A 19,211-nucleotide genomic window follows, 5' to 3' on the forward strand; every position below is an offset into this window, starting at 1 on the left:
ACGACTGGCTGACTGACTGACTGACGACACATTTAAGGTGGGATCAAACTACACGACTGTAAAAATCGTATCTGATTTTGACATTGGATCAAGCTGCCACACACATATAAAGACAATTGAAACCGAAAGTCTTGTCTTCAATCGCTAAACCATGCACAGACTACTCCTTGTTCAGTTGCTATCGTACGGACCATGGAGAAGATCCCCCTTTTCATGTATGAAAAGTGCAATTTTTCCAGTCATAATGAATACTTAGAATTTGATGCTGGTGGTAAGTATTCATGAAAAAGGTAACATTAGTGATTGGGCAGCATGAATTCTGGAAATAAACAACTAAAACTCTCACACAGTGTCCCTCAAATCGTGTCGTCATGGAGGCTGTGTTACTTACTCGCCTATATTGTGTTAGTCAAAATGTCTTCAAGTGTATATTGTAAGAACCGTTGTCTACATGGAATCCTTATGAAATGCATCAGACGGCTCAGTTTGCAAGCACATAATCATGATATTTCATAATCTTGTACGTTTGTATTGATTTTTTCCCCCTCTCCCTGTCAGAGGAGGATGATGATGAAGAGGATGATAATGAGGAGGTGAAGGATAAGACCTTACCCAAGTGGAGGATCTGGCTGGACGTGGAGTCCTCACGAGAGGCCAAACACTGGTTACCATGGAGACCTGACCAAAGCAAAGGGCAATCGGAGGAGGACTGCGAGGATCCTGAGAGACAGGTGCTGCGAGCTGCTCCCTCATACATACTAATTTTCATCTCTCAGTTTTTTTTCCCTCTCTCACACTCTTTGTCTCTGTCTATACTATCTTTTATGGATGTTGGTCTCTCTCTCTCTCTCTCTCTCTCTCTCTCTCTCTCTCTCTCTCTCTCTCTCTCTCTCTCTCTCTCTCTCTCTCTCTCTCTCTCTCTCTATTTCACTCTGTCTGTCTGTTTCTCTCTCTCCATCACTCACTCCCTCTCACTCTTGCTTATCATCATCACACACACACAGATGTGCTCAGCCTCATAATCCTGCACAGCCTTTGTAGCAATAGATACAAGTTGTCCACATACATACCTGAATATGTCCTCCTCCGGTGTTGTCTGATCTGATCTTGACCCCCTGCCTGACTGTCACCTGTCTGCCCCCGACCCGACCCAACACCCCTGCAGGTGCTTTTTGATGACATCGGGCCCTCCATGATCCGGCTGACCCGCCCTGACCTCCAGCTGCGGCTGCTTTGCGGCTTCCTGCACTTCCTGGGGCTCCCCGTCACCACCTCCATCTTCTCCACCACCACCACCAGCAGCTCCCCCAGCGCCAGCCCCAGCCCCAGCCATCACTACCAGGGGAGCTCCATCAGCCTGCTCCTGGATGATCTCTCCCTGCTGCAGGACCAGTGGGACCCTGCCCGGCCCTTGACCTCCATCAGCCCGTCCTGGAATTCCTCTGCGGTGGGAGGAGGGGTGGCCCATGTGGGTCGCACAGGTGTCCTGGGGGGCGAGCCCTGGAGCAAGCAGGCGGTGGGGCTGGGCAAGGACGGAGAGGAGTTTGTGCAGAACGTGCTGCAACAGATCGCGCCGTTAGTGGCTGCGGCTGAGGACAGGGCCGTGCTTCACCTCAGCTGGCTGCAGTACGGGAAGCTCAAGGTGAGCAGTGTTACTAGATTTGGCAGTTTTCCACCCAATTGGTCTGTTTCGGATGACCGTCTGAAGGTAAAAAGGGATATTAGGCGCTTTTTTTTTCTGTAGATTTTATGGCCATAGGAGAAATCAATAGAGTTTATTTAGGGATTTATTGCCTCCAGGTGGGTTTTGAGCGTGTTTTGGGATGGAAATCATCTCAAATCTGGCAACCCTGAAGGTGAGAGGGCAGCAGCAGTGCCACTGTGATGGGACCGACTGGTGGCTGGTCGGTTGCTTTCATCTTTACCACCCCTACATGAAGCGCAGAACTGTTTTTGGCCTTGTTTCAGGTTCCTGCGGTGTGATGTGGCTGGTACTTAGCTTGTCAAAAACAGGAATCTGAACATTTCAACTTTAAAATAACTTTTTAAGTTGACTTTGTGTCTGTAAACTAAACCTGTGTCGTTCTCTAGTGGAAAACCTGAAATGTAGTAGTACTTCTGTCCACTCAAACCGGTTTTAGTATGTACTAGAGAATGTGATAACATAGACCGTCATATGTTACTGGTAGATTTTTAGTCACCATCATCTGCAGACCTAGAGCTTTTCTTGTCTTTGTAACTATTGATCCCAAGGGAGAAATTCAGGAATTCAGGAAGAGCAATTAGCACTTAAATATGGACTGTACTTACATGTACAGTAGATGTAATAGAAGTTTGATGTGATATTGAAACAAACCAATTTAGTAGTTTTTGTCTTTCAGAATAACACTTACGTTTCTACAGTACTACTGTCTCTACTCTCCTGACTCCTCGTAGGCCTTACATTTTCCCGCAAATAACAATCAATTTCTTCCATGCTGCCTCTGCTCTCCTTCCTCCTCTCAGGTGCTGAGGTGTGTGCAGAGTGGCAACAAGAAGCGCCTGCGCATCCAGGGCAAGCGCAGCAAGCGGCTGGCCAAGCGCCTGCTGAAGGAGCCCGAGAACCGCGGGCGCCTGGACCTGTGGCGCGAGTACGCCCAGCTGGAGTGGCTGCAGGGCAACCTGGAGGAGGCCCGCAAGGTCTTCGACACCGCCCTGGCCATGGGCGTGTCCCGAGGCCTCAAGGACCCCGCCCTCTGCCACCTCGGCCTGCTCTACGGCCAACTGGAGGCGGAGGAAGCGTGGCGTAGCGGGGAAGGAGGAAGTGCTGCGGGAATGGCGGCCGCGTCCTCTGCCGCGGTGCACATTCTGACCAAACTGGCTGAGGAAGACACGTACGCTGCCTTTGCAGGACAGGTGTCCACGGTAGCAATTCTCAAAGCCAGGAAGTCCTATGAGCAAGCTGTGGACATCTGCCTAGCTGGACTAGAGGCCGGCCGTGCTAGTAAGAAGGGCCAGCGCTTAGCAGGGCTCGTTGGCTGCTATGCCCTTTTCCAGTATCTGACGATGGGCATCGATGCTGCTAACGCTGTGTACAGACAAGCTAGAGAGAGACTGGAGCAGCAGGCTAGCATTACCCAGCAGAACACTGTGGTTGATAGTGCTAGTGCAAGTGCTAGGGCTAGTGCTAATAGTATTAGCATGGTTGCGGATTGTGAGGCCCTTGCTGTTCAACACGCAGCGCTGTTGCGCCACCACACCAGCGTCTCCGTGTTTCCGCTGGTTCACCTCAGGGAGGCGCTCACCGCAGCCCTGACTCGCTTCCCCACCAGTGCCCCCTTGTGGCATTTATACGTACAGGCGGAGGCGCGGTACCACAGCGCCGGACGGGCGCGGAGGTTCTTCCACAGCGTCATGAAGGGTGGCCGGAGTGTGGTGCCTTACCTGTTCGCCGTGTGGGCGGAACAGGGGAGGAAGGAGTTGATAGACTCTGTGCAGAGGTGAGACCCAGTGGCGTGCGCAGACATGTTGGGGGCAGGTGCTGAAGGGGGTGTTGGGGGCATGTGGAACTTTCGTCTGCCTTACTAGGCCTGATGGAAAGTGTGTGAACCCATCGTGTTGTTTTGGAAATACTGGCATATTACAAAATAGTACGCGTATATATTTTTCACACCATGATCTCATTGCCCAACTCGCATTTCAACTAGAAGCAGGGTACTGTAGCTATACGAGCCAATGGTTTGTTTTCAGATATGGTAATCTTTTTTGTTTGATTCAAAAATAAGATGTTTTGCTTTGTTACCATTGTCTCGCAGGTCCGGTAACCCTACAGGAGCGCTCCCTACATTACCAGAAAACGGCCTGAGTAATCGCATTCGTTCGCTGTTTGAGGTAGCCACCGCAAAAGAGGTGGGGTCCCAGTGTCCACTGCTATGGAGGATGTACCTTAAGTTCATGGTAAGACATTACTTTAGCAGAGGTGTAAATGTAAATTCATGGTGGAAGTACACTTGCACATGATCTGAGCTGTCAAACAATTAACTCCATTGTACCTAATGAGGTACAGTAGATGGACTGTGTCACTGATAAACACTGAAAACCTAAAAAGAACCCACCACAAACTTGATCCAACCAGTGCGCGAGTCAGCTGATCTTAAGACAACTACCAGTGTTGGGCAAGTTACTCGTAAACTAATGCATTACTGATTACATGTTACTGTCATTTCAAAATAATCCCTTACACTACAATATTACTATATTTAAAATGCAAGGCATTACACTAAATTTGCATTACTTAAAGGGACACTCCACCCATTTGCATTAGGCTTTCCATTGTCTAGATGTAACGGAGGCTAACTAGCACAGAGTTGGCGTGGAACGTTGGTAAACCTCCCTCCGATAGCCTCATACAGTCTCGTGCCGTTGGGCCGAGAGACTAGTCTCTTGGCCCAGCGGTATCGTACTGTGTCTCCCATTGCCGAAACGTTGTAGTTGACGAGGTCGCGCGTTCGATCCCCGAGGGGGGTGAACAGGTGCAAGATGACCTCCGTCACAGTGGTGCCGTGACCCGGATGGGAGTGAGGTTTAAAGGGGGAGAGTGTAACGGAGGCTAACTAGCACAGAGTTGGCGTGGAACGTTGGCAAACCCCCGAGGGGCGATCCCCGAGGGGGGTGAACAGGTGCAAGATGACCTCCGTAGACACCCAGTCATACTTTTGAATGGTCGTGCAACACTCTCTCAATTCCCCCCGAGACAGGAGAAATCCGTATTCACCTCTTAACACTTCCTCATACAATGATGTAAAAATCGTCATTTTGCATCATTGTAGGAGGAAGTTTAAGAGAGGTGGATTTCTGTTGAGACTACAAGCCTTTTTCCCACCCTCTGAACCCCACCCATAGGGGGTTGGACCTAATGCGCTAACAGACCTATCACAGATCAGTGTGCCAGTGCTTTTGAAATCACTGGCATTGAGGCTCCAGTAAGTCACTGGCAGAGCTGCCTGGGTGTGGCCTGTGGAACTTGAGCATTGCAGTGCATTATGGGGATTGTTGTCACAAATCCACAAGCACTAAAAAGTAATTTTCTGCCTTTTCTCGGCCAAGAAGGCACCAAATTAGACATTTATGCTACTATTCTACTACATATATGACCCACTTTCAATACATATTCATGTCTCCACCGGTGGAATGCCCCTTTAAGTTACTTTCGCCTAAAGAACTGTCAGCCTAAATATGGATCTGGCAATTTATTACAGTGTGAATCAAGCTCATGATTCATGACTATTTGACCTCCCATCCAGGAGGTCTTTTTGGCAGCATGCAGACTAAAAACTATCAGGTTCAGGAATAGCTTCTTTCTGACCCACCACACTGAATACCACTAAAATCCAGGTCATTGTAATGCATTGTAACTTAAGTTATTTAGCATTGTAACTAAGTAAATATTACACATTTTTGCCCTGTAATACCTTACATTACTGCATTACAGCAAAAAGTAATGCATTACAGTAATGAATTACTTCTGTAATGCATTACCGCCCAACACCGACAACTACACACGTCCGGTGGTTAGTAGATAACTCAGATAGGTTCGCATTTGGAAGGAAACTGTTTCGTTTTTTACTTTTGACACCTCTGCACTTTAGGAATGATAACTCTCTCTTAACTGTGGCAACTGTTTTGGCAGGAATGGTTTTGTCACTGAGTGTAAACTGCTTAGTCACATTTTCTGAAAGGTACAAATAGGATGAAACGGTATTTGCAGAAAGTCATAAGTCTTTTGTTGTATTTTATTGTTGAGAAGAGGTGGAAAGTAAAGATGTGCTAATACATTTACCACAATGCAGAAGTGAATGAAATGTTTGATGTGCATTTTCAAGCGTGAGTGTTATTTGTTGCTGTCCTCACAGGCCTCTGAGGGAAACATGGAGAGGGCCAAAGGGATCTTCTACAAAGCTCTTCAGAACGTCCCCTGGGCCAAGGTACACACATGCCAAATGCTCTGTCTAGAATCAATCACTTGGAGAAATAAAGGACAGTGCGCTAATCGCCATCACATGCTGAGGAAGAGATTGCTTAGCCTGAAGCGTGGACTAATAGACCAGTAAACATCTGAGATTGCTTTTCAATTACTTCTTCAGATTATCTATGTTAAGTGGAATTCAGCACAGTTAAAACACATTTATGAACTATCAACAGGCAATGGTGTGAGTTTGTCTCTTCCACTTCTCTCGAATGAACACAGTCAAGGCCACTTGAGTGCATTCCAAGTTCCATGCTCAACTTAACTGTTATGAGTGCACTATCTGGGTCTTTTGGCAAACATCAGTTTAAGAAACCCTCAACTTGTAAAGTGATTTTACAGTCATCACCGCAAAAAAATGATTACGTTAAAACCTATATTTTAATTGACTTATACACTACAATATGATCTTAACGTGTGTGTGTGTGTGTGTGTGTGTGTGTGTGTGTGTGTGTGTGTGTGTGTGTGTGTGTGTGTGTGTGTGTGTGTGTGTGTGTGTGTGTGTGTATGACGTCAGGGGCTGTACATGGATGCCGTGCTGCTGTTCCCAGATTCGGTCACTGAGTTCCTGGACCTGATGACTGAGAAGGAGCTGCGTCTGAGAGCGCCCATGGAGGAGGTGGAGATCCTCCTGGAGGACTAACGCTAACTGGCTCTTCCCATGATGCAATGCAGTGAGGAAACAAAGAAATCCTGCTGAAGAATTTGGACCTCTCAGCACCACGATACTGATTTCTTGACTGTTGTTGCCATTGAAGTTTAAAATACCTTGTTTTCCTCCCATCACTGTGACAACCAAGGTCTCAAGTATAGCCCAGCTACCTCAGCTGAGTTGGTAGGGCAGTACTTTGTGTTTAAAAATAGAAAGAGAAAAAGGTGAACATAGATGTGCTTCAATAATGAAAATGTTTCTAAATTTCTAATAAAATTATTTTTTGAAATTAACATTTTTAACATGTTTTGTTGTTTATTAGTTATATTGTGCTAAAATATAACCCCAGGGCCTTTGGTCTTTAGAGGCATTAGTATACTGTACGTACCTATGGTTTATTTATACGTCACATCTTTATTCAGGCCATGGTAATTGTTGCTAGACGATTAAATAAGCATACATTTACAAACATACATTTGGGAAGGCTAAAGAGATCCACTGCTTCAAGTAATCAGATGTCCCCAGTAGGACAGCATGTTTAGTGGGCAATCAGTTAACAGCACTGTCGATTCATGAAAATAAAAAGTGCCATACAAATTCACACTGGTTTGTAAAATGACACTGTCCGGACTGGCACATGTCTTCCTAATTGAATTAGTCTCAACACTTTTAACAGAATTTCAGTCCTCCTGTGACACATTATCCCTTTTTGATGTGTTGTACTCTGGGGCTCTTTCTGTTCATGAAATGACAGTTAAAAGACTAATAAAGTGTACAAATCTGTTATCCTCAGCAGGATGGAATTTAATTACTGATACTGAATTTAACTCTTGTCATCAATACTCCTTAACTTAACATTTGTGATGGTCATTCTGTGGTTCTAAGTTGGTACAAGTCAGAGAAAGATGGACTGGAGAAATCAGTCTCTTGGAAACCATGGCCTGATTGCTTCCATACAATCCATGAACCATTGTGAAAGCTAAAATGAGTTGAAATCCCATACCACCACATTCATGGTGTGTATACACTTTCAGGGGGGAAAAAACAGACACATACAAGATTTCAGAGTTCAAGTTTTTATTTATAGTTTGGAGAAATGACTGGCAAACAGCTGTAAAGATTTCATGGCTAATACTCAAAGTAACACGTACAAAAAAAAAAATAGACTGTTGAAGGAGGACTCATAGGTAAAGTCCCTCTGGTGTGCCCTCCTGCTTCTTGTACAGCACATTCTCTTTGGACTTCTTGAAGTCCTCGTTCGTCACCTTCATCCTCCTTTCCCTCAATGCCATCAGCCCTGCTTCCGTACAAATGGCCTGAAATAGACATAAGAGGAAGAGAGGAGCGCATTAGGTTGTGCTGGGAGGATAGGGAGAGATACAGTAATGAGAGCGAGAGGGGCCAGAGAAAGAGGGACAGAGACAACAAAACAAATTCGTCATGTAACCACCAGTCCTGCTTCCGTGCAAATGGCCTGAAATGGGCATTAAAGGAAGGAAGACAGTATTAAGTTGTGCTTGGAGGATAGAGACAGACACACACAGGCAGACACGGACCGAGAGAAATAGAGACAGAAACGTATCAAAACAAATTTGGCCCGTAATTGAGGCATCTGTCAGATGGGGTGCCAGCCATTCCCTCTCTGAGGAAATGGAGACGTCTGAAGTGTGAAGGCTCTAATAGCCCAGCGCGGGATTAGGAGGCGATGGAGGAGCTGACATTTCAAAGAGTTTGTGTGAGGAATGGGCAGATGTGCCAGCAGTGAGCACCTCACAGCTGATTCGTGGTGCATTGCAAATTTGCAATGTGTGCGCATATAAAAGTTACTGAGTGTTTTTTTACCCCACTAATGATTAGACAGCTGTCTGGCTGTGTACGATAAAGCTTCAGAGATAAAGTGATCAACAGGCGGCGCTTGATGGCAGGGAAGACAAAGGGGTCTGGTCCCAGTGACAGGGGCCCCCCAGAATTTAAGAATTAAATCTCAGGACGCCCTTGTAAAAGAGATTTTTTTAAATCAAAAGGGTCTATTTTCCAGGTTAAAAAAAAAGAAAAAAGAATTGGGACCCCATTACGTAGTATGGGGGTAGTTAGGGGGCTTTCAGATAACTATGTCTCGGTCCCAGCTAAAGTTATCAACGGCCCTGTTTTGCTGGGGCAGTCTGACCTTTATGTCTGCTCCCGAAAGGTCATCCTTGGCCAGGATGAGGTCATCTAAGGTCACGTCATCCGCAACTGTCATGCGGCTGGTGTGGATCTGGAAGATGCGGCGCTTAGTTTTCTCATCCGGAAGAGGAAACTCGATTTTACGATCAATTCGACCTTTGAGAGAAAGAGAAGAGAGGAAAGAGAAAAACATCAGAAAAGTCAGTCATTGTTAGCTGAAACATACATCAAGAGTCAGGATTTCGTAGCTTGACCTGGTGATTACTTCACAAGTCCAGAGTACAACTATAATGGTGCTGAAGTATTGTTTTGCTTTTTAAATAAATGCTCATTTCAATCTTTTAATTCATTATTATACATAAATGAGATAACCCTTTTAACTTCAGAAAATGGTTAATATCATCTGCCAACCTTAACCATAGTCCTAATTCAACATAGGGTCCATAACTGACCTACAAGGGTATAATAGACAGTTATAAACGCCTTATAACATGCCATGAGGCAATCTGATCATTACCTGGTCGGATCAGGGCTGGGTCCAGAGTCTCGATTCTGTTGGTGGCCATAATGACCTTCACGTCACCTCTAGAGTCAAATCCATCCAACTGGTTCAAAAGCTCTAACATAGTCCTCTGGATCTCCCGCTCACCACCCGAGTTAGAGTCATACCTGCAGGCATACACAATTTGTTCGCACTTTGAAACAATACATTCATGTGACCCCAATGACATGGATATCAACAGTAAAAACAAATGTAATAGGTAAGTATACTATTTCATTCAAATAAATTCCACATCAATGATAATGTTATTACATAAAACCTTATGGTAACAGTTCGTAATACGTAATACAGTTCGTAATTTAATCAGTTCATAGATATCAAACTAGCTCGTGACTCGTGTTCTCTCTGAAGCCATTTCCCTGAAAGCAATGCCCTCTGACCTCTTTGTTCCGATGGCGTCGATCTCATCAATGAAGACGATGGAGGGCGCGTGCTCTTCTGCCACTCTGAAGAGCTCTCGGACCAGCTTAGGCCCGTCGCCCAGGTACTTCTGGATGAGCTCTGACCCGACGACACGCAGGAATGTGGCAGAGGTCTGGTTGGCCACGGCTTTAGCCAGCAGCGTCTTGCCTTAAAAGGGAAAACCGACGTTTTAGATTGCCGTTACAAAATTCTGAAGAGTAAATGTACATGTTGAGCCACACATTTATGTGCCGCTATGTCTTATGTGTTATTTATGTCATGATTTGTAAGTTACTTTGGATATGTGTATGTAAATGTAATATACACATAGTACACACATTTGGAGCGCACTTCATGTTCTTTTTAATGAGCCACTTTGGATAAAAGTGTCAGATAAATATGATGTAATGTAATGAAAGACTTTGCTATTTTCAATAATAAACTGAACGCAGTTCTCCTGTATCTCACCTGTGCCTGGTGGCCCATACAGGATGACTCCTTTGGGTGGCTTGATGCCCATCTCCTCATAATACTCTGGGTGTGTGAGAGGTAGCTCTACGGATTCCTAAGAGTGCACAAACAAATCCTGGCTTAGAGGTAGATTAAAGTGATAAGGTGTACCTTGGAGAAATTGGTTCGTTGCACTGAAAATGCCATCTACTCAGAAAATCAAATCGATATTATAGATTACATGCACATCTCTCCAACGGACTAAAATGTCTTCCGGGACCACTCAAACACAAACACATTCCATATTTTATATACAGCTAAAAAAAACACTATTGCCTGAACCGTAGAATCGTTTACAATCAATATATCAGAAGTCAACACTAACAAAAAGACACCGTACTGTACCTTGATCTCCTGAATCTGGCTGTCCAGTCCACCGATGTCAGCGTATGTCTCCTGTGGAGCCTTCTCCACCTTCATCACTGTCACCAGGGGGTCTGTGTCGTCCATCAGGACACCAATTACTGCATGCACCTTCACATGGGGGGTAAAAAGGCTACACAGTTAGTTTTTACAAACAACAATGGTGATATGTGCTGTAAAACCCCCATGCTATGGATGAGTTGGCCAGCTTCCTGTTCATATCATAGTTGATTATTATTACGGTGAAGGAAATACCAGCAGTGAGTGTACAGCAGCGATACAATATGGTCCACATCTGGCATAACTACATATCATTCCGATACGTTACTTTTTGACATATTGACCAGGCAGCAATACAGGATGCCAAGAGTATGCATTTGGCGTCTAAAACTGATGCCGCACCCTTGCGGCAACATGACTACACTGATGGTTAGGTTTAGGGCAGGCAACCACTTCAATAACATACGCGACTGGTATGCCATCAACATCCAAAATTGCTGTCTGGTCAAATGACATCGAAAAACCACTCTAAGAGTATGAAGCTACGCTGAGCATCACATCTCCACAAAACCACCTTAAAAAAACACCTAAAAGGTGCGTACAGGCCGACTGAGGACCGTGCTGGTGCCCATTTCCGCACATTATCTCAAACTGGCCGGCACAAGTCTGAGTGTTTCAGCACCGAAAAGTTGGTTCACGATGCCAACTGAAAAACGCTGGTTCTTTGTTTTTTTCTGCGAACCATGATGACAATGTGGATGTCAGCAGGTTCATCCAGGTAACACACAGTCATGTGCGGAAAATTTCAGAGCCCAGTATGAACGTGAGTGGTTCACAGGTAAGCACTTTAGTTCTGAACGTAACTGCTGCGGGAATGACCACTTTCTCTGTGTTATCTCCCCCCACATTTTGCCATTACCTTGTGATTGAGAAGCACGGAGCAGCCAGGCTCCAACAGGTCCTTATCCACGAATGACAGAATGCTGACGTAATGTTCCGAGCCCACAGACGTGGACACGATGGCATGGTTGTCATCAATGATCTCCTCAAGGTTGCCGACAGACATGGGGGTCCCCCTCAGGTCATCCACCTTCGACCTCTCCTCCTGGAACCAAAAAGAAATGAAGACAATAGCGCAGAATGCTCTTTCAACAGGGTGTTTACATTTCTAATTGACATTTCAAGATTAATTTTGTGACCAGCTTAACATTTCAACTTAATTATGTATTAAGAACACCAATGTACAATGTTGAATTTTGTGTATCTTCCGACAGGATCCAAAGCAAGGAATTGTGTCAGCCTTTGCTTTAGGTTTTTGAAAGACTTCATCTACCCCCCTGTGTTAGTCATTTAGGACACAAAGTCTTAAATGGGCAAAAAGGGGGACAGTTTGATGTGAAATTAAAAGATGAACTGAGTACAACAAAATAAATCAGCAAAGCTGTCTTTGGCCACTTTTGTCTGAGCCAAATGTGCCTTAGGTACATTCCAGAATAACTAAAATCATTGGTTACAGCCCTGATGAAAAAAAAAGCATAGCCTCGATAGGATGGAGAGGCAAGTTGACATATTTTTATTAGCAGTGACAGGCATATCGGATTCAGAGAGTAAAAACCTGTTCACATATTTGCTCCAGGCAATTCAATGAACCAGCCAGGTAAATGAGCTAATTATATGAAATCACCTGTATTAGCAGCACAGGCAAATGGAATATCTGGCAGGGCCTTTACTTTCTTAACCCAGTTTGTCCGCCCCTGTTCATGAGTATATGACTCTGTAATGGGAGGAAATGGCTGACTGTATACCAACCTCCTGTTTCTCCTCCAGTGGCTTCATCTGCTCCTGGTTCCTGATGAACTCTTCCTCCATCAGCAGGTAGTCCTTTATCCGCTCCTGCTTCAGCAGCTTGAGTCGGCACTGGGTGTGAGGGGTCACTAGAGGCACACACAGAGATTTTGTCAGTATGTGTGGATATTCTCATGTACGTAGCAAGTAGAGTAGATGTACTATTTCACCCTACATGAGAGTCTACTTGGCAATGATACATTCTTTTTGCATCCTCTTACCAGGAGCGCACCCATGTTCCCCGGGTCCTATGTTCCCCGGTCTTTGTATGGGACCGGGGAACATAGGACCCTTTTTCTAAAAAAGGGTTCTATGTTCCCTGCCTTGTATGTTTCTGAGTTTTCAAATTGTGACCTTCCCAAAACCATCCCTACACCTAACCTGTCAGTGATGCAATGTTTCTGAGTTGTAAATTTGTGCCCTGGCCAAAACTGCACCTAAACCTAACCTGTCAGAGGTGCAACAACAACCTGTGCTTTGCCATGCAGCAGCATTCTACTTGGAAGCAGCGGGGAACATAGAACCCTTTTTTGAAAAAAGGGTCCTCAGTTCCCCGGTTGCGGGGAACATAGGGATGACCCTATCTTACCTAAAGGCAGTTTGCTGGCGGCATCTGGTCCCTTTGTCTTCTTCTTCTTTTTCCCGACTCTTGTGGGAATTGGGGGCTCATATTTCTTCTTTTTTTCCTAAAGCACACGAATACGATGTTAATGCACTTTATTAAAAAAATCTCGCTGTTATAAGTTGTATCTCGCTGTTACAAGCAAGACAAGCGAATAGACGATAAAGCTCACCTTGTCATCTTTCTTTCCCCCGCCGGGACCATGTCCGCCACTTTGGTTTTGACCCTGGTAAACAGATTACATTTTCACTATGTAAACAACACAACAGTTGTAGACATGACTTGCATATAAGGCTACGTGTGTTTGTTTGTTTGTTTGTTTGTTTGTACTAACACGACAGCACCACACGTTTCCCATATTGTGTTATTGAAACATAAAATGTGTAAAGATTGACAGCACACATTGCCGGGCAGTACATTGGTTTGTGGGAAAGATTAGTTAGTTACCGTATTTCCACAGTTGACTGTAGTGACAACATTTGACTTATGGTAGATGACAAATCAAACTGCTAATAGATGTGTTTAATGACCTACACTCTCGCTTTACACATGTCACCAGCGACTCATTCAAACACACCGTCAACACTGCCAAAGTATATTTTGTTCAAATACAAAACGTGTAATGTTTAGGATTTAAAACGTCTCTGGTGTGGATGTATCAGCTAGCCTGCTGCTAACAAGCTATTTGCTTGTTACCAAGCTCCATCGTGGTGATAAACAGAGCAAATACCCAGGCATGGCTAACCTAAATACACAGCAATATAATATCGTTATGAATCAAAGTAAAATCCAATGCCTGTTCCAATTCATTAGACAGTGAAGAAGTATTAAAACCATAGATCTGGACAGCTGAGTAAAAACTGCTTGCTCACTTACCATTGTCGCTTGTTTGTCCCTTACAAATTACGTCACGCTGGTAGGCGAAACGTCATCATTTGTGAGACCATGCTAGGTAAACAGGAAAGACTCCGTCTACTGGACGACTGGAATCTGCTTACACCATTTAAATAGATATTCCTCAAGTGTAACTTAAAGTAACACACAATGTATAGCGGACTTCTTCCGAAAGGTTTGTCGGAAGCAGACCTTAGTTCTAACGACAGTGAGAGTGATACTGGGGAACCTGTCCTTTGTGAAGCATCGCAAACTAGAGCCAGCGACCTGTTCACTCAAGAGCCAGCTACGAAAGGTGAGATACCTCAGACTGTGGATGAGGCTGTGCAAGTACATTCTTCAGATGAATGTTTACCTGGAGTCTCTGAGGAAGTATGGAACAAGTTCAAAGACCTCCAGAAGCTAAAGGATAAACAGAGGCAAGAGGACTCCTCAATAAAACGAAAAAGAAAGCGAAGAGCAAAGAAAAGAAAACGTTCTGACCCTGCAACACAGAAGGACTCGAACGAAACTGACAAAGTGACTGCACAAGAGAAACACGTGGATGGATTGAAACATTTCTTTGGCATTAATGACAGATTCGAGCCTCCAGCCTGTAGCAGGCCCCCACCTATGTCTGGACTAGAAAAGACCATAGACACTGCTATAGCTGCGGGGGACTTTGAAAGGGCTGAAGAACTGAGTGACAAGTTGGCCACTCGAGATTTGGCTGTAAGAATTAAAGATGCGGTTGATTGTCGTGACTACGTGGAAGCCCAGAAGAAAATCGAGGCCTCTAAGGCAGAGAAACGCAGGAAGAATCTTGCTTGGGGTTTTGAAGCAAAGAAAAGATGGGAAACCAAAAGTAACATGGGCTATATGTGAGCAGTTTTGTAATAAATCAGGTCTGTCAAAATTCATAGGTCTGTTTTTTTTTAAAATAATCTACAGTATGATATTAAAATTCTCATTTGTCTGTCCACTCAGCATCCTTGCATCGTGAAGCAGCATAGCCAAATGTTTTGGTAATAGCAGCAGTTACAGATTGGCTCAAGACAAATGAAGCAGTGATTAGACCCTAATACACTTCATGGTTGGGGACTTGCCACTTTCATCTAATGGAAATCTCTTATGTTAGGCTACCTACCCAAGCAATATGACAAACAATGTTTAATTGAGTCAGAATATTAAATTAAATGTGTAAGTCGTTATACAAAAGTATGCAAGTTGTTATTCTTTTACATATCTCTCTCTCTCTCGCACACGCGCACACACACACACACCATTAGAGTGTAATTGTATCATGTTCATCTTTATCAAAGCACTGGATTTAAAGATTTTGTTGGGGTCTTTTTTATTTCTTTAGTTTTATGTTTATTTGATAGGACAGTGTGAGAGGTGGACAGGAAGCAAATTGGGAGAGAGATGGGGAGGGGTCGGCAAAGGACTCGGGCCGGGAATCGAACCCTGGCCGGGAATCGAACCCTGGCCAGCCACATGGCAAGCGAGTGCCCTACTGATTGGCCACGGCAGGGCCCAAATCACTGAATTTATATAACAGCAATACCAATACTGAGTCACAAAATAATGTTATAGGCCTAACTGGTTGTGCGTTTTGTAGGGTCAAAGACGTGCAAAATGGCATTGTCATTCAGTGTAACAGATGCCTTCTGCTGACTGTAACTGGAAAAAAAACATGACTCTTTTTATGTGTTTTCATGAAAGCCTCGGCTGTCATCCATTCACTTGAAACAATTTAAAAATCACGTTTTTTTTGCAGTTACAGTCGGCGGAAGGTGTCCGTAACACTGAATGATGAAGACGTCTTTGACCCTGTAGCAGCTTATAATATTCAACCCTTTAGTGGAATTTCTGAATTTCTGCCATGTCTCTCCCTTCCCAGCTGAAGTCCCAAGGCTATGTTGCTAAAATGTATATTATGTTTAAAACAAATAAGGCATTCTGTTCATCCACCGGTCACCACATGAATTTTGAGCAAAGAGTAATCAAATTGTGACAAACCGGGACATAGCCACTCACAAAGAGACCTGTAGGCCTACAATACCCCTCACAGGCATTGCACAATGGAGCCTTGTGATGCACGGCTCAACGTCAACGATGATCAACGTTTTTAATCAGTAGCCTATGTCACTAAAAACATTAATCTAAGGTTATTCTATCATTTGCTATCTGGATGTTGAATGGGGAAAAGTCCCCAAAGAGTCGCTTTTCACTGGTTGGCAGTGGGAAAATGTCATGGGGTTCGTTCGTGACGAAGCAGTGATGCTTTTGCTATGGAGCATGCACACACACTTTGCCAGTTTGATGCATCAAACTAGCAAAGTACCATAGAGGTAGAACATAAGACTAGAGGTGACCCCACCCCCCTTTTCATGGCAATCTGTGGCAGCCATTTTTGGGGGTAGACATGAGAAATGGAAATGAATGGAGGAGGCTCACCTCTGTCAAAAAATGGCTAAATAGTGTGGAAAAAGTCCATCAACACACTGTACAAGGACAATAGTTTAATTGTGTTGCTAAATATCTACATAATTAATATAATTTGATTTTTAAATGTATTTCATCGACTCGTATGATTTCAGTAGATATTCAGCCCGACATTTCAAATGTAGTCTTTGATTAATGTGTTTTTACGAATTGCCATGTCACCTCTAGTCTAATGTTCTATGTCTAGGCCTACGTATGCAAAGTGCCCACGCGCGCGTCATAGCAAAAGCATCACTGCATCACATGTATACAGATCATCACAGATACCTCTTAATGTATGTCCTCTACAAGTCTTCTGTTGTCCAGTCTTGCACTTTAAATGTCTCTATGAGCACTGTCTATGTCCATACTGTCTTAAGTCCATGTATAAGTACTGTCTATGTCTATACTGTCTATGTCCTTACCTAGATTAGTCTATGTCTAATGGGAAAGCAAGAAATGTAATTTCAAATTCTTTGTATGACCAGTGCATGTAAAGAAATTGACAATAAAACCTACTTGACTTGACTTGACTTGACTTGATGTACAGCGCTGCCAGTTAGTATTGGCACCCCTTAATTTTATTTACAAAATGTGCAATATATCCAGAAATAAATGGAAATATAAACAACTTTTACCAACAGGATCTTTTAATTGAAGGTCCAAAGATATTTAGAATAGCAAAGTCTTTTTTTCCAAATGCATTTTGTAATTTCAAGTAAAAACATGAAAAAGTGCATGTCCATGAATATTGGCACCCCTCCTTAACGGATTGGTCTCACACCATTAGACAGCAAAAGCAGCCTCCAAATCATTTGGTATTTGTCAACGAGCTTCTTGCACTTCTCTAGTGGCATTTTGAATTGTGCATTTGGATGTGTGCTTTAGGTCTTTGTCTTGCTGGAGTGAACATGATCTGCACCTCAAATCAAGTGTTCTTGCACATGGTTACACATTTTCCTGTAAATGATGATACCTGTGATGCCTGTCATGATACCTGTGATATGGTCAAAGCCTCCAATACCTAATGCATCAATGGGGCAACATAATATTATAGATCTGACACCATGCTTGATTTTTTGGTAGGGTGTCCTTTTCCTCAGAAGACTTTCTTGCAGAATATGCAAACATGCTGTACTATTGCTTCATCTGACCTTAGAACATTCATAAAAGGGCTGTGCTTTCCCTGTATTCTCTTATACAGACTTCAGATGCTCCCTTTTATGACTTTCATGAAGCAATGTGGTCTGCCTTTGCCTCCAACCAAAAACCAATACTTTGTGTAGTGTTTAACTTGTGAGGATTATTGAAAAAAAAATCCCAAAACAGTTCAAAGTTGACCTTCAGGTCTGTAGATGTTAGACCCTGTGTTTTGTCATTATTTGCACCGACTTCTACAGACTTCTATCATAATTTCTTCCCTTAACCCCACATCCAAGGATGTTCTTTACAGCTCCCTGTTTGGCAGATTTCTGAATAACACAACACAGTGTTGGAAATGGTTTACTAGGGTCTTTTGAGATGACCTTTTATTATTTGGAGGTCTTGTTTTTGCAAATAATTGTATTTCTGGTGTTCTCAGGCAGCCCCTCTGTCTTCACATTTGTCAAAGACGCACAATATGTAATAGGTGGCTATTTGAAACACAAATATTTTAAAAATCCTGGCCTAATTCATGTCCTATGGGCAAAAGCAATTTGTCAAAGGTAATTCCCATTTGTTATCTACCATATTTAAGTCAAATTAGGTTTCCACAATGGTATCCAGTAAAGGGTGCCAATACCACTGATTCTAGGAGCTTTACCTTCTTCATTTTTTTCCCTCTCATAGTTTAGTATTCATTGCTGTTGATAATTTTTAGACCTTAATTTTTAGACCTTTTAATTTTTTGACCTTGTTATTTGTTGTCTGGAGATATGTCCCATAATGTGCTTAAGCTTCAAGGGTGCCAATACTAACTGGCGGCACTGTAAGTTGATGAAACTTAAAAAGTACCCGGGTGGCCGTTCATGAGTATGACCATGACATTGCACACTGCACTGACTAGCACATTTAGGCAGGCGTATGACCATGACATTTCACACTGCACTGTAGTGGTGTAGGCCTACTTAGGGTTGCCCAGCCTGGATTCAAATTTCAGACAGGCTTGTTGGCATGATAGTCAGAACGCGCCCATAACCTGGTGATGGTCATCACTTATACTGCCATTCCCTCTAGAAAGCAGACCCTTAGCCCTACGCATCACCCACTCAGGGTGTTCTTTGCATAACTGCCACCATACTCTCCAGGTTGAGATCCATGCTTCCATGCATGGCTCACCCATAACTGGAGTCCGTCACACCACATCACCTGGCTATCTGGGGAATGCCTGTGGTTCACACAGCTGGGCCAACCGTATCTCACTCAATGTCGTGGTGTCACCACGATATTAATCTATAACAGACTTATAAACTGTATCCAAAGCACTCTCCTTTGAGTCAAGGTAGTTGAAGTATTAAAAACCCTTTATTTTACATCGGGGTAAACATTAAAACGCTAACTGGTTTCAGCCGTCTGGCCCGGCCTGATGAAGGCCAGACAGCTGAAACCGGTCGGCGTTTTTAACATGTTTACCCTGATGTAAAATAAAGGGTTTTAATACTTCAACTACCTTGACTCAAAGGAGAGTGCTTTGGATACAGTTCATAAGTCTGTCAAGCCCTAAAGGGAATAACCAGATGCACCC

General features: G+C 43.8%; 3 protein-coding genes and 1 non-coding gene across 4 annotated transcripts in view; 2 read left to right on the top strand and 2 right to left on the bottom strand.

Moving 5' to 3' along the window:
- Positions 1–6,949, top strand: part of nrde2 (NRDE-2, necessary for RNA interference, domain containing) — a 31,153-nt gene extending 24,204 nt beyond the window's left edge. The window contains exons 10-15 of the mRNA XM_063183775.1: positions 559–731; positions 1,166–1,642; positions 2,506–3,479; positions 3,795–3,936; positions 5,892–5,963; positions 6,522–6,949. Of these exons, the coding sequence (XP_063039845.1) occupies positions 559–731; positions 1,166–1,642; positions 2,506–3,479; positions 3,795–3,936; positions 5,892–5,963; positions 6,522–6,647 (1,964 nt within the window). The 3' untranslated portion in view covers positions 6,648–6,949. The remainder of the gene's footprint in view (positions 1–558; positions 732–1,165; positions 1,643–2,505; positions 3,480–3,794; positions 3,937–5,891; positions 5,964–6,521) is intronic.
- Positions 6,950–7,716: 767 nt separating this feature from the next.
- LOC134435035 (26S proteasome regulatory subunit 4-like) lies at positions 7,717–14,100 on the bottom strand. The gene is made up of 11 exons (XM_063183777.1): positions 14,003–14,100; positions 13,299–13,352; positions 13,094–13,190; positions 12,469–12,593; positions 11,579–11,764; positions 10,642–10,770; positions 10,255–10,351; positions 9,765–9,954; positions 9,340–9,491; positions 8,824–8,978; positions 7,717–7,972 (listed from the first exon to the last, which is right to left on the bottom strand). The coding sequence occupies exons 1-11, from the start codon at positions 14,003–14,005 to the stop codon at positions 7,838–7,840; spliced, it is 1,323 nt and encodes a 440-aa protein (XP_063039847.1). The 5' UTR covers positions 14,006–14,100; the 3' UTR covers positions 7,717–7,837.
- Positions 11,916–12,036, bottom strand: LOC134435632 (small nucleolar RNA SNORA26). Its single transcript, XR_010032043.1, has one exon. It is a non-coding gene; the product is annotated as a small nucleolar RNA SNORA26 (small nucleolar RNA).
- fam204a (family with sequence similarity 204 member A) lies at positions 14,062–14,919 on the top strand. Its single transcript, XM_063183778.1, has one exon. It carries the CDS (start codon positions 14,171–14,173, stop codon positions 14,882–14,884), a length of 714 nt encoding a protein of 237 aa, XP_063039848.1. The 5' UTR covers positions 14,062–14,170; the 3' UTR covers positions 14,885–14,919.
- The last annotated feature ends 4,292 nt before the right edge of the window (positions 14,920–19,211 follow it).

This window comes from Engraulis encrasicolus, chromosome 19 (assembly GCF_034702125.1).
Source record: "Engraulis encrasicolus isolate BLACKSEA-1 chromosome 19, IST_EnEncr_1.0, whole genome shotgun sequence".
In the NCBI taxonomy this organism is placed as follows: domain Eukaryota; kingdom Metazoa; phylum Chordata; class Actinopteri; order Clupeiformes; family Engraulidae; genus Engraulis; species Engraulis encrasicolus.

Bases quoted from the DNA above. Each gene is read 5' to 3' on its own strand.
- LOC134435035 (XM_063183777.1), bottom strand. The intron at 10,771-11,578 runs GTAATGGCAAAA...CCCCATGTGAAG, and splicing joins CCGTGCTTCTCAATCACAAG to GTGCATGCAGTAATTGGTGT. The intron at 8,979-9,339 runs GTAATGATCAGA...TTTCTCTCAAAG, and splicing joins CCCAGCCCTGATCCGACCAG to GTCGAATTGATCGTAAAATC.
- fam204a (XM_063183778.1), top strand. From the start codon at position 14,171: ATGTATAGCGGACTTCTTCCGAAAGGTTTGTCGGAAGCAGACCTTAGT.